At 36.4% G+C, this 15515-nt stretch overlaps 1 protein-coding gene across 1 annotated transcript; it reads left to right on the top strand.

The window, feature by feature from the left end:
• The first annotated feature begins 11463 nt into the window (after positions 1–11463).
• LOC130727669 (receptor-like protein kinase 7) lies at positions 11464–15240 on the top strand. Its single transcript, XM_057578868.1, has 2 exons — positions 11464–14169; positions 14502–15240. The coding sequence occupies exons 1-2, from the start codon at positions 11577–11579 to the stop codon at positions 14879–14881; spliced, it is 2973 nt and encodes a 990-aa protein (XP_057434851.1). The 5' UTR covers positions 11464–11576; the 3' UTR covers positions 14882–15240.
• Positions 15241–15515: the final 275 nt, after the last annotated feature.

Genomic DNA, 15515 nt, shown 5'->3' with positions numbered 1-15515 from the left:
TTTTTTTAATTCAATTAAGGCCAAAGTGTGTCACACTTCAATTTTGTCCTAGTCATCAATTTCAAGTGTCTTTTTTAATTTTTTTAATTAAAAAATTATAAAAAATTAATTTTTAATTCCAACTCATCTCATTTATTTAAGGAGAAAAATAAAAATAAAAATATTAAAAAATTACAATTTATTTAACTTTGATCCTAATTATATCCTTAATCTTTATCTCCCTCCATCTCCATGGAATCAACAACAACAAATTCAGAAAGAAAAAATTCACAGGATCAACAATAAATCTAACATCAACCACCATCTTCATCTTCATCCTCAAAGTTCAAACCACCAAAAACCTTTCCCTTTACCAAGAAATCAACCCCACAAAAAACAACTAAAAAAATCCAAAAATAAACCCAGAAACAACTACAAATTCAACATCACCCATCATCTTCATCTTCAACCACAATCCACAAAAATCTCTTCCCCTTACCCAAAAACCAACCCCACAAACTTTTTACCCTCCTCCCACTGTTCTGGAACCCAAAAAGTCTACATCCGTGGGTATAACCCAGAAACATGAGGTGAAGACCCATATTTTCCACCCCAGCACCATCCCTAACCTCTGTTATTTCTTTTTCTAGCCAGAAACATGAGGTGAAGACATGAGGTGAAGACCCATAACATGAACAAGAAAAATCAAAAAACAATTCAACACATGAAACAAATGGAAAGAAGGCAAGAACCTCAACCGATATAATGGTTCCATAAGGCTTGAACAAATCAAGTAGGTGCAGCATTGAAGCTTCTGGGTTTGTTGGGTGGGTGGGAGTGGGGAAGAAGAAGAAGAATGAATTTTCTTGTTCTCTCCTCAGTTAGGGTTCAATTTGAGGGAAGATTGGGATTGGGTTTAATTTGGGGGTGAAAATGTTTTAATTTGGGGGAAGATTGGGATTGGGTTTAATTTGGGATTGAGTAATTAAAAAACAATTTCTGATTAAATAATTGAGTTGGAATTAAAAATTAATTTTTTAATTAAAAAAATTTATAAAAGCCACGTGGAATTGATGACTGGGATAAAATTGAAGGCTGACACACTTTGGCCTTAATTGAATTAAAAAAATTTTCCTAGGGACCCAATTTGATGCAAAATTTTTCTAGGCCCTGGTTTTGATTCCCTTTACAATTACAGGAGCCTTCTGATGTATTAAACATTTTTTTTATTTAAATTGCTCTCGCAATTCTGACATAGATATGGTGAAATTAAAAATAAAGGTTTCTCCAAAAGTGTGGCTCTTAAAAATTAAATTATCAACTTAGGGGTTAAGGATTCAAACAACCATTTTTTACTACTGCGACCGTACCCGTTGGGTTAAAAATCCAAAATATGTTTCGATCAATTAGTTTTTCTTTTTTGATAGTAGAAACATTAAATTTTTTGTATCATACAAAAATCTGTAAATTTATGGAAATGTTCTAAAACGTCTTAAAATCTAGTCGTAAAGATCAACCCTTTGATAAATAAAACTTATTATAAAACATTATAATTTTTTATTTTACTTTACTCTTCACTTCCTAATTAATAATTATAAAAATTATTTGAAACTTTTTGATTTTATAATAATGGTTAGTTAGTTTTAACATTTTTCCTGTTAAAAAAAATATTTTGCCCTATTTAATTAAGTAGGGTTCATTAGAAACACTTATTTTTACCTTTTTTATCTTTGTCCTTTCTTTTGCGTTTTTTTTTTTCTCCTTTTTTTCTTTACAATACATTTAACTATTTAAGTGTCTTCTTTAATCCCACCTCACTCTCATAATTTTTTTCTCATGCTTCCCCGCCATAATAAACGTGGTCACAATCAATTCTATATAATTAATTCTACTTAGTTAAAGTCAATTTTAACTAGTAGAAATGATGTTTGGGTGCAGTGATATAGCAGAATCAATTCTACATAATCAACACTACTCGCCACACAAGTTGTTTATGTGTTGGATATAATTGTGCCCTATCAATGTAAAATTTGTTTACACAAACATCCTATTTTTATTTCCGCCAAATTATGAAATATATTTTTCTTTTAACTAAAGGATTTGTTTAAATGATCCATGAAAAAACTTGGGTTAAATCACCATAATCCTAAGTGAACCAATGATGTTTAAGATAAGTGAAATTTATAGTCAACTTATATCTTAAATATTGGTTCACTTATGATTAAAATGATTTAACCCAAATTTGTTTAGGATTAATTAGATAACTCCTTAAAAATGAAGTAACAATCCATCTTATTACGTGGTAAAGTACGGTGATTAGATATAAGTGCATATCTATTAAGCTCTTTTATAATTGAATTTCATACATCACTATACAAAACTCAATTTTTTCATAAAGATAACAAACATAAATAACATCATTTTAACTCACGTTTATTATACAATTTTAGTGGAATCCATTTTATCTAGAGTCAATTTTGGTAATGCCAATCCAGACCCACACTAAATCAATTTTGCCGGTTACATAAATCTATTTACCAAATATTCATAACAAATATCATGAATTGGCAACCTTGAGTGGAGAGTAACTCCGTTTTTGTAGTCAAGGATGACTATATGCAGCTATATGTGGGAAAGATTGGTTTCAGGATGGTAATATTTAATTTATTTTCTTTTCTTCTAATTGATTGAGAAGCTGAATTGATTTTTCATCAAAAGATATTCATGATCTCTTCTTCTCACCTTAAGTGGTGGTCCTTAAATCAAATTCACAAGCCAACACAACTCAACATAAACCACATTACTTGGCTGTAATATGTCCTTTTGTAGGGGTTTTCTGAGAATCTGATTCAATCATTCATGGTTGCGTATGTGTCTTTGTTTCCAGTAACTAATTGTTTGCGGTTGGTACAAGTATAATATTTTGTGCGTGTGTACGTATAGCATTTTCTGGCCTTGTATATTTTTGGAATGGTTTTTCATCCCTTTCCTTGAAGGTAGGCATGCTGAGAAAGAATTGATTCTCTTTTTTTTTTTATCAAGAAGGCCATGACATGTACAACTAAACTGTTTGCTTTCCAAACAAATTAAAAAGATAGTGATGATCTAAAGGAGGTTGTAATGTGTCAAGAATTATAAGGGGTGTTGCTCTGCGGCTTTAATTTGGAGAATGCCCACTTCTAATTTGTTTCATCAAAATACAAGAGATAGATCATACATGACATATAGATGTGGTGGATGTTTACTTCATTCCTTAACTATAAGGTTGAAAATTTGATTATTACTCATGAGCATACAATACATTTTATAATTAGTTATTTATCGGCTTATAGTGAGAAAATTAATCACTATTATCAGCGCTGAAAAAATGACAAGAAATCATTTATCTTTAATTAATTGATATCTCGTTCGTTGTGTGACTAATTTGATTTTTTTACCACATTATATTGGAAATATAAATTATACCAATAATGATTGATTTCTGGACATTTCCCTCTCAGCCAACATATTCTCTAACTCTTACTATTTGAGCTTTCTCTAACTCATACTATTATCTCATTTAAAAATCATCACATTAGTTGTGGTTGTTATATGCATACTTAATTTATAAGGGGTTGTCTAAATGACTCATGGTAAAATTTGGGTTAAATAACCCATGGTCTAGGTGGACCAATCATATTTAAGATAAATTAGTTAAATTTTTATATTTTATTTATTAATTTAATTAGAGTTAAATATATTTTGGTCCCTAACTTATACATATGAATATAAAATCGTACCTGAAAAACACACACAATGGTTTTAGTCCTTAAATTCTTTTTTATTTATAATGGTTTCATATATATGGATTTTTCACATTCGGTCCCTTCAAAAATTTCTTCCACCAAATTAAGTCATTCTCCCCTCATAATTATTTCAAAACCCAGAAATTCCATCCCAAAACTCAAGAAATTCATCTAGGAAACTCCTCCATCTTATTCATCTTTAAAACCTAGAAATTTCCTTCATCTTCTTCTTCCTCATCCTGTCCTCCTTCCTCTCCCACTCAAAACCACCACCACCAATGATCGAGGACTGGCAAAAAAAAAGAGCCTTCCATCACAAAACAATATCAAATTAACTAAAATATTTGTTTGATCTTAAGTATGTGTTGAATGTTAATTATTCGATGTTAAACCAGCCACTTTATCACCCACTTAGCACAACAATATGTGAAGCAACATGGAGAACAACACAATGCGAGAATCCAGTTCACCTCGCTAGTAATTTTTTTCCTTTCAAGTTTCAATAACTTAAACTTTCTATCTTTTCATCTCTTTTTCCCAATTAGTCTTACCAGATAGATAACTCAATTCTAGATACACCCACTTCCGCTGAATTCAGTTAATTAACAATTGGCTTTAACAATTTTTGGCACCACCGGAATGACCTAAAAGATATAATTGATTATTTTGGGCGGTGATGGTGGTTTTTGGGTGGGAGAGGGATGAGAAGGGGGAGCCCGAGGAGGAGGAGGATGAAGAAAATTTATGGGTTTTGAAGATGAAGAAGATGGACCAGTTTCTGAGATGAATTTTTAGGTTTTGAAATAAGGCTTAAATACTCTGAAGGTCCCTGAAATTGTATGGCGTACGAAAATAAGTCCATGAATTTTTTTTTTCTGATTCCGGATCCCTGGAATTTTTTTTAATCAAAATAGGTCCCTATCCGTATTTTCAGCCTATGTGGCTCTATTTTTGCACAGTCATTGATTACACGTGGCTTTTATAATTTTCTTTTATTACACACAGGTGCACCATGCGCTTTTGACCTGCTGCAACAGGTTTTCAGGTTAAAAAAAAAACATATTCAATAATCACAATTTTAATGTGCAAATTTTAGGGTTTTCTTCTAAGTTTCCAGAAAGATCTGACAAGTCCAACCACAGCCGTCGTCCCCTCCTTCGCCACCGCGCCGGCGAATTTTCCGGAGAAAAACTAAGGGTTGGAACCTCTTCTACTCGCGGTGGGGATCATCGTGGTGGTGTTCGTTTCTTCAAAGGTTTCCGGAATCGGCCGGAAAAGCCTTTTACAGGCGGCGGCTGGCGGTGGTGGAACGACGATATGACTTCGGGGGATTTGTTCCGGACGGCGAGGGGAGGATGATGGTGGTGGTGGTTTCTTCAGATGGCTCGTGGTTGGCCGGGATCGGAGAGAGAAAGTCACGGTGGTGATGGGTCTTCCATGAACAAGAAGGACACCAACACTTGATATGATCTGATTTTTCTTGGTTTCCTGGGTTGTTTTCTTGTTGTGGGTGTGGCTGTGTGAAATCCAACTTTCTCTCCGGATTCCATGAAACCCACAGCCAGTCTCCAACGTCGATTACCTCCGCTTCTCCGCCACTCAGAGAAAGAGAGATTCGGGAGAAATTTAGTAACGAGATCGGGAAACCCAAGATGGAGGAAGATTGGATGAGATCGCTTGCAGTGATCGAGTAGTGAAACTTTATGTGTCTTTCCCAAATTGAGTTTCTTTGTTGAGGTATATATGTTCCGGGTGGATTTTGCGGTTCTGCAATTTGTCCCCTCTATCCGTTTTGGTAGTTTTGCTGAACCCAAGTGCTTTTTTATGGGGTAATCAAATAGTGCTCAAATCCTCGATCTCGTCATTTTGCTGAATCTTCATCTAAATTTAATAGAGCTTTGGCAAATCTTAGGTGTTTGATGGTCATGGAGAACCTGAAGCAACAACTTATATTAGAAAAAAATGTTATTAAGTCCTTTCTTGGATGTGCTTGGTTTGGAAGCTGGGTGACAATGGGGGTGACAATGGAGATGATGGATTTTTTCTGGATTTTATGTTGAAGATGATGGTGAAAGTGTTAGAAGAAGATGAAGAATGTTCTGGGCTTTTAATTTTTTATTAACTTTTTTATTTTCGGATTTTAATATTTAAGAATTTAATAAGTTGTAGATTTAAAAAAATGAGTAGGATATATAAAAAGCCACGTGGTTATGATGACAGGGTAAAATTTGTGACACATAGGCTGAAAATACGGGTAGGGACCTATTTTGATTAAAAAAAAATTAGGGATCCGGAATCGGAAAAAAAATATCAGGGACTTATTTTCATACGCCATACAATTTCAGGGACCTTCAGGGTATTTAAGCCTTGAAATAATTATGAGTGGAGAATGACTTAAGTTGACGGAAGAAATTTTAGAGGGAAAAAAATAGATGTAAAAAATTCACATGGAATCATTTTAGATTAAAAAAAAAATTCAAGGATTAAAAATGTTGCGATTTTTTTAGGTACCATTTTAGATTCATATTATAAGTTAGGGACCAAAAATATATTTAACCCAAAATTAATTAATTAATAAAATAAAAAAATTCAACCAATTTATCTTAAATGTGATTGGTCCACTTAGATCATGGGTTATTTAACCCAAATTTCATCATGGGTCATTTAGACAACCCCAATTTATAAATGATGGAACAATGAATAAGTGAGAAAAAAGGATTTTCATCCCTTTATAGTAACGGTCCTCACGGACGCAATCCTACCATTTGATGTAGCTATTTGCCGCTAAGTGCTAATTAAAACGTCAACATTAACAATCGGGTGATAGATAATAAAAGATTCAGTTGCCTCCGCAGCATGTAATTAAATTTAAGTAAATTTTATTATATTAAATTATTAAATAGAAGCTGTTTATCAACATTGGACAAAAACATGTGCATGCAAGTGGATTAGCACTTGCACGTGTAATGTCCAAGAAAAAATTGAATTTAAAACAATAAGATAATTCTAGCTAGCTAGGTCTTATATACTAGTTTAAGCATAAAAAAAAGTAAACAATTCTGAATAAAAAAACTTTCTAATTACATAAATAGTCTGAGTTAAAGGTTTAAATTAATTTTTAGGTCTTAAACGTTTAGAAAAACAATTAAAAAGGAACAAAGATATATATAGACATATATATATATATAATATATATATATTTGCATAAAAATGTTAATGAAAGTAATATCTCCTTAACTACTCCATTGGAGTATTATTTCTCACTCTTAGACTTGCATAATTTGGAGATTTAATATTTGAGCTTAATAGAGATAGTTTTTTTTTACAACAGGCTAAAGAAAAAGGAACAAAAGCACACGAAACAAAAAGAACACTCAAGGCAACTAAGCTTAAGCTCGGGCAAAACATTGATAAGTAATTATTTGGAACAAAATTACTTTATCTATTACTTTAATTTTTTAAGAGTCATAGTTTTGAGAAATTGTTTATTCTTATTTATTAATTGTTAATTAAGATATTTCTATAGCTGGTAGTCATGAGACATAATTTCTGAGACTCTGAGATCACATTAAATGGTAGTCTAGCTCTGCCAACAAATGTTTCTTCATACACACGACCCAGAAATCAACTCCTAGACTAGATGTTTAAGGAGCTCAATTATCCAATAGTTTTTTTTTTCTTTCTAATAAGTCAAAATGTATTATTAATGTGGATTACAAGTATGCTCCAACTCAATACATAAGAAAAGAAGTGAAAGTAGTGGTTTGAATAGTTGTACTACACTTACTTTTTTATAGGTAAATGTTACTTAGTAATGTTAGTAAATTAGTCATACTCAGGATTCGAACTCTGAACCATTCACCTTTTACCTACCAAAACATTTATGTCCCCTAACTCTTACCCACATGAGTTAATCTTCGGGAACGTAGTACACTTACTTGGTTGGTTGGAATAAAAAGACAAACTATGAGTAAAAATATATATTAATTATTTTTTAAATAGATAACGATTTAAACATAATTAATTATGTTTCATATTTTTATCCCTCAGCTCGGATCAATCAATTTCCTAAATGATTATAACTAAATGAGTAATGATATATACACACCTCACTTTCTCTTCCATCTCATTTCCACGTATTTTCCTTCCTATCTCTCTCTGCATTTCCTGTCACATCACATATCATATCACTAATTTCTTTTTCATTCCTTCACTACCTCCCAAGGTGGAGGTGGAAATGATAGGTGAATAAAACATTATTGTAACTAAATATTATGCCAGTCAGATCAAGTTTAACATTTTTAAAATAATTATAAATCGTAAACCTATTATATCTAAATTTACTTTATTTCATTATTCATGGAGTAGTTCATAAAAATATGAGTGAGTTGTCGGGAAGAAATGGAGTTACTGTTGATTTCACGGTGAGGAGTGGAGAGGAGGGGAAACACGATTGGGGCCAGCCGCCGAAATTGACTTACTTGCTAATTAAACAATGTAGGACCCCGTGGCCCGTGGGAAATCAATCATCAAATGTTAGAAAGTGACAAAATAGTGATGAAGCTAGAGAAGAGGAGATAAATAAAAATAATTGAATACCATGGGACAAATTTCTCATGCTTCTAATTTCAAAAAAATGTTTCTCATGCTTCTAGAAACAAAATCGTGCAAGTGTCTTTGTTTAAATGAAGTTTCACTTGGGTTGAAAAAGTAAAATTAATACTCACTTCATGACTATTTTTTTAAAAGCAGAATATATTATTGAAGAAGAAATCGCATGAAAATAATATTCTTATGAAGTAAAAACAAACTGAAACAACTTTAGACATCACAGTCAAACCCTCTATAGTAATACAATTATGCTAATTAAAAAAATATGTATTGAAGTTAATAAATGCTATAACTTTTAATAGTTACATAATTTTGACCATTTGGGAATGTGGTGGCGGTGTAGTAGGTAGTTATGACGGTAGTAATGGTAGTGGTGGCGTGGCAATGGTTGTGAAAGGTGATGGAGGTGGCGATGATATGGTAGGTAGTATTATGATAATGGTGGTGTTGTAGGTGGTGGTGGCGATCGTGGCAATAGAAGTTCGAGCAGTGGCGGTTGTGGTAGTGTTGGAAAGTGATGGTAATGATGGTGGTGGCAGTGGAGGGTGGTGGTGACAGTGGTGCTGATGAATTAAATATTTTCATGAAATTTATGATCTATCATTTTAATGTATAATTTTTTTTAAAGAACTCATATTATGATTAAGAAATAGATGACATTGATGCCAATACATTAGCAGAAACAAGGGGACTCTACTCAGGGGCGCTTCCTCAACCTAGACAGACCCCGGGTTAGAAGAAGCGTGCCTAGCAAGAAAATCTGCAACACAATTTCTTGTACGACGAACAAATACAACATAAATTGAGCTAAAGAAAGATAACAAAGAACGACAATCAGCAATAACCTCAACTAAAAAAGAGTTCCCCCGGAATCCTCCCCAAGAGTAACACTTCCACTCACCATAAAGTTGGAGGTAATCTGTCTCAAACACAGACGTCACGGAAGCCAAGCTCGCTTGCGAACACCATAACCCATCTGAAACCAAGAGCCTCCACGATTGATGGCGAGAGCACACATGGGTTAGGTATGAAAATGCTGAAGCGAGCACCTCTCCACAAGAATCTCTGGCGACCAACCCAAAAACGACAATGCCACCATCCTTGATCGTAGCTAGCGTCCACATTAAGCTTAATAACACCTACCGGTGGCCTCCTCCACACTGAAGGAAAATCTGTGGCTGGGCGCTGCATCTGCAACGGAGCCTGCAACCCGTTGCATAACCACCTTCCAAGAGAAAGCTCTATTCTGGAAGACCACTACATTACAAGCTTCCCAAAGAACATAGATCAACGCTTGGAACAAAGTAATATGGTCCTCATCTGCATAAGGGAGAAACGCACCAGCCAACTCATTGAAAGGTCCAAACAGAGCCACCTGCAACGAGAAGGTTGAAGTTAAACCTGGGTTGAACCGCTTCACACTGCAACATGACGTGATCAATTGACTCCGGAGCAACACCACAAAAAGGGCGACCACCATCCACATCAACACCATGAACCCGCATCCCCTCCCGAACCGGAAGCGCACTAAAATCGCCCTACATGTTACCTCTTACACTGCTGGATCACTGGAGAACGCCATAATTTTTGCCAAAGATTGGGCGGCAGACCCGTTAAATGTATAAGAGTTGATTGATTGATAAATTTATAATTCAATATTACCATCAAACAATGGATAATAAATCCATAATGTAATATAGAAATTTATACTATCATACCTCATACGACATATGAATATAATAATTATTTATTCTCTCAAACCCATTAGTATCTTCTTTACATGCACCTTAACAATATTGCCTGAATAGTTCTTACTCCCTCCGTTTCTAATCTTTTGTTGTTTTAACTTTTGGCCTAAATTCCAAAACTTTTGTTGTTTTACAAATCCAATGATTTTTTCTCAATTTATTCCATGTTTACCCTCATTTAATATTATATCACTCACCTACCACCACTTATTTTCACCAATCAAAACGATAACAAATTTTTTAACCAATAACTATCATTCTCTCTCTTCACTCTAACTCAACATTAAATAGGGGTGTTTATGTTAGCAAATATATCAATAATTGCACTCTTAAACAATGTGCATAACCTTAAACAACAAAAGATCAGGAATGGAGGGAGTATTATTTACTATTAATTGTTGTTATCTTGACACACGTGCGGTGTCTTCTCTTTTTCATAATTTTGTTTATTTAGGTAATTTGTTTTTGGAGGCAATCATTGGTTCCAAGTCCAAGTCAATGTCTGTGTGTGCATTTGGCTGCTTCTAAGCACCACTAATACAACAGTCACCGTCTCGGTGTTCGTGCTTCCACACGTATATTATCTTGGATCACCGGCGGGAGACACCCGAGAATCACTTATTAATAAAAAATGGAAAATTAACATGTTGCGTGAGTGCTTTAGGAAAAGTAACATTCAGGAAAGAAAACAAACCATAGAAGAAGAATGGTAAAGGAACCGTTGTAACAGAAATACAAAATGAAACAACCACCTTTCAAAAAATCCACTATGCAACGATGTCGTTTCATCTTTGATATAACTCTATGTGTTAGAACAATAAGTAACCAAAGAGTTTGAGCGAGAAATACACAAAAAAAACAAAAACAAAAAAAACGGTTACACAGTTCAGTGAAATTGTCTATGTAGAGTTACATTGTTACAAGCATGTATAATAACAGTAATGATCCAGATTACAACATTATATCTATACCGAACTGTAGGGAGCTTTCCCCCACACTCTCAGTTGTACCCCGAAACAAACTGTTGGGCCAAACACAAAGGCAAGGAGTGAGCATGCGGCCTCTCCCCTTACCTCCTTTAATATCATTACCCATGAATCATACTCAACACTATGACCCTCGAGTTCCTTAAGCATCTAGTTAATCTCTTAGGTACTGTGGAAAAGAATTTGTTAAAAAAAACTTCTCACTTTACGTGATTTTAGAAAATCAATCTCATAACTGTCGAATGTGATCTGTGATTTATTTAAAAGAAATCCAAAAGAAAAACATAGTAGTCTGACCTCACCACATCACTTACCCACTCCTCCACTGACTGGGCGCCACTTTCTTTTTCTTGAATGATTTATTACTTACTTAACGTGTTGGACTTGAAACAGAGAAGGACCAAAATTCAAACACTCTCACCTCATTCCCCTGTTTTTTCTTCTCTGCTTGACCCTCATCACCCAACATGTCCACCGCCATAACTTCCCCGCGCCTCTTCCCTCTCCTCCACTTCCTCCTCCTCTCATCCCTCCTCACCACCGTCTTCTCCGACGAGCTTCAAATCCTCCTAAACCTCAAATCCACCCTTCAAAAATCAAACCCCAATCCCTTCACCTCATGGAACAACAACACCACCAACTCCCTATGCACCACCTTCCATGGCATCACCTGCAACTCCATGAACTCCGTCACAGAAATCAACCTCTCCAATCAAAACCTCTCCGGCGTCCTCCCTCTCAACTCCCTCTGCAACCTCCAATCACTCCAAAAACTTTCCCTCGGATTCAACAACTTCCATGGCAGAGTAACAGAGGATCTCAGAAACTGCGTCAAACTACACTACCTAGACCTCGGAAACAACCAATTCTCTGGCTCCTTCCCTGACATATCACCATTACACGAACTCCAGTACCTTTTTCTCAACAAGAGTGGCTTCTCTGGAACATTTCCATGGCAATCACTTCTCAACATGACGGGAATGTTGCAGTTGAGCGTAGGAGATAACCCTTTTGATCTCACTCCATTTCCGGTGGAAATTCTGAGCCTCAAGAACTTGAACTGGCTCTACCTGAGTAACTGCTCGCTCGGCGGGAAGTTACCGGTCGGAATCGGTAACCTCACCGAGCTAGCTGAGCTAGAATTCGCTGACAATTTCATCACCGGTGAGTTTCCGGCGGAGATAGTGAACCTCCGCAACCTCTGGCAGCTGGAATTCTACAACAACTCCTTCACCGGAAAGCTTCCAATCGGGCTGAGAAACTTGACAAAGCTTAAGTACTTCGATGGCTCCATGAATCGTCTCGAAGGAGATATCTCTGAGGTGAGGTATTTGAAAAACTTGATATCACTTCAGCTCTTTGAGAACAATTTCTCCGGCGAGATTCCACCGGAGATAGGCGAGTTCAAAAACCTCGTGGAGTTTTCTCTCTACAGGAACAGGTTAACCGGTCCAATTCCTCAGAAACTCGGTTCCTGGTCTGATTTCGATTACATCGACGTATCGGAGAATTTCTTGACTGGTTCAATTCCGCCGGAGATGTGTAAACAGGGGAAGATGACGGCGCTGCTCGTGCTTCAGAATAATCTCACCGGCGAGATTCCGGCGACTTATGGTGACTGTTTGAGCCTCCAAAGGTTCAGAGTAAGCAGAAACTCGCTCTCTGGAACAATCCCTCAAGCAATTTGGGGTCTTCCCGAAGCTGAATTGATCGATATTGAGCTGAACCAGTTGGAAGGTTCAATCAGTTCATACATTCAGAAAGCGAAAACACTCGCGAGTGTTTTCGCCAGAAACAACCGTTTATCCGGTGAAATCCCTGAAGAAATCTCAAAAGCGACGTCGTTGGTGGCCATTGATCTCAGCGAGAATCAAATTTCGGGGAAAATTCCAGAGCAAATCGGAAAACTCAAACACCTTGGTAAACTCCATTTACAGAGCAACAAGCTAACAGGGTCGATTCCAGAGTCTTTAGGCTCATGCACCTCCCTGAACGACGTTGATTTGTCCAGAAACTCGCTCAATGATAAAATCCCTTCATCTTTGGGTTCGTTACCGGCTCTGAACTCTCTGAATCTGTCAATGAATGAACTCTCCGGTGAAATTCCGGTGAGTTTAGCGTCGCTCCGGCTTAGCCTCTTTGATTTATCGTATAACAAGCTAAAGGGTCCAATTCCACAAGCTTTGACGATTCAAGCTTACAATGGAAGCCTCACCGGAAACCCTTCTCTCTGCACCGCCGTCGATGGAATTGGCATGTTCCGGCGATGCTCTGCTTCCTCTGTTATGTCCAAGGACCTTCGTGCGCTTCTGATATGTTTTTCAATTGCTCTGTTTTTGCTCCTCTGTTTTCTGGGTATCTACTTGAAGAGGAAGAATGAAGAGGGAGGAGAGAAAAAATATGGAAGAGAACGTTCTCTGAAGGAAGAATCGTGGGATGTGAAATCGTTCCATGTGTTAACCTTCACAGAGGGTGAGATTCTGGATTCTATTAAACAAGAGAATCTAATTGGGAAAGGAGGTTCAGGGAATGTATACAGAGTTGCACTCTCCAATGGGAAAGAACTAGCAGTGAAGCATATTTGGAACAATGCTGATTTCGCAGAGCGAAAAAGGTCGTGGAGTGGTACTCCGATGCTTGCAAAGCGCGCTGGAAAGACTCGTGAGTTTGAGGCGGAGGTTCAGGCGTTGAGCTCGATAAGGCATGTGAATGTGGTGAAGCTTTATTGTAGCATCACTAGTGAGGATTCGAGCCTGCTGGTGTATGAGTATATGCAGAATGGGAGTTTATGGGACAGGCTTCACACGAGTGGGAAGATGGAGCTTGATTGGGAGGCAAGGTATGAGATTGCGGTTGGTGCAGCAAAAGGGTTGGAGTATTTGCATCATGGGTGTCAGAGGCCTGTGATTCACAGGGATGTTAAGTCCAGTAACATTTTGTTGGATGAGTTCTTGAAGCCAAGGATTGCTGATTTTGGACTAGCTAAAATTGTTCAGCCCAATGTTGCCAAGGATTCTTCTACTCAGGTCATTGCTGGGACCCACGGCTACATCGCTCCAGGTTTGTAACATGTTTGGATCAGCTTTTTTTTCGTCAGAATAATTCTGAAATTGAGAAGCTATTCAATCAATTGCTTTCCAAAAAATGCACTCTATCTTGTTGTTTTTCTCATTCCTATTTTGTTGTGTGCAAAATGAGGGGATAAGTGAATGATTGGAGTGGATGCTAAATAATTGCTAATCATTCTCAAATCAACAAAAACTTCCCTTAAAAGTATATATAACCATGATGTTGTGTAGTTACAGAACTTTCCCTTTAAAGTTGATTAACTGATTGTAGTGTATTATTACTATTATTGTGGTCATTAATATTTATTGTTGAAATTGGTGCAGAATATGGCTACACTTACAAAGTGAATGAGAAAAGTGATGTGTACAGCTTTGGAGTGGTCTTAATGGAGCTGGTAACTGGTAAAAGGCCAATTGAACCAGAATTTGGAGAAAACAAGGACATAGTGAGCTGGGTACATAGCAAGGCACAGAGCAAAGAGAAGTTCATGAGTGCAGTGGACTGCAGAATCCCAGAGATGTATAAGGAGGAAGCTTGCATGGTGTTAAGAACTGCAGTTCTCTGCACTGCAACACTTCCAGCTTTAAGACCCACCATGAGAGCTGTGGTTCAACAGCTTGAGGATGCTGAGCCTTGTAAATTGGTTGGAATTGTTATCAGCAAAGATGGAAGTGGAAAGAAAATAGAATTGAACGACAAATGAAGTTCCTACAATTGATTCTAAAAGTCTAAATCAATTCTGGAGAAAAACTTCTCCGAGTAGCATTTGAGTAACAGAATTGGTTCAGAGGAAAAATAAGTTGTTGGAACATGAATTTTGGATCACCAAGGGAAGCACCACCTTCATTAGTTAGCTATAGATTGTAATTTGTAAGTAATTAGATTTTGCAGGAAATAGGGAACAGTGTAAAATATTAGCAATAGCTTCTTTAATCTGTATTTTGAAGTGGAAGACTAGTGGCTGAAAAAAAGGGTCTCCACTCTCCACCTAGTACTCCCAATAAAAAAGAAGCATGCATATTCCTTGTTCCTTAATAATGAACTTAATCAGTGTTTAAATAATTGGTTTTGTTTGTCCTCTGCATTTGTAGAAACAACTGCATAAGCTGCAATTAAAATAGAATTGCTGTGAGTGATGGATACCCCTTCCAATCCTTTTTTTTTCCCAATTTAAGATACCTTAAATCCAATGCAATTATATATGCAAACTCAATGATCCAATATTTTTGTGAGATGTGACTGCGCGTGCTCACAAGGAGTGGGTGAAAGACAACGAAAGCCCAATGCCTAATTTTAGCTCGTGAAAGAGTCAGCCAACTGATCCCTGAAATTCCAAA

This window comes from Lotus japonicus, chromosome 1 (assembly GCF_012489685.1).
Source record: "Lotus japonicus ecotype B-129 chromosome 1, LjGifu_v1.2".
Taxonomy (NCBI): Eukaryota; Viridiplantae; Streptophyta; class Magnoliopsida; order Fabales; family Fabaceae; genus Lotus; species Lotus japonicus.
Note: the sequence above shows the minus strand (reverse complement) of the source record. Positions and strands in the feature narration are given on the sequence as shown.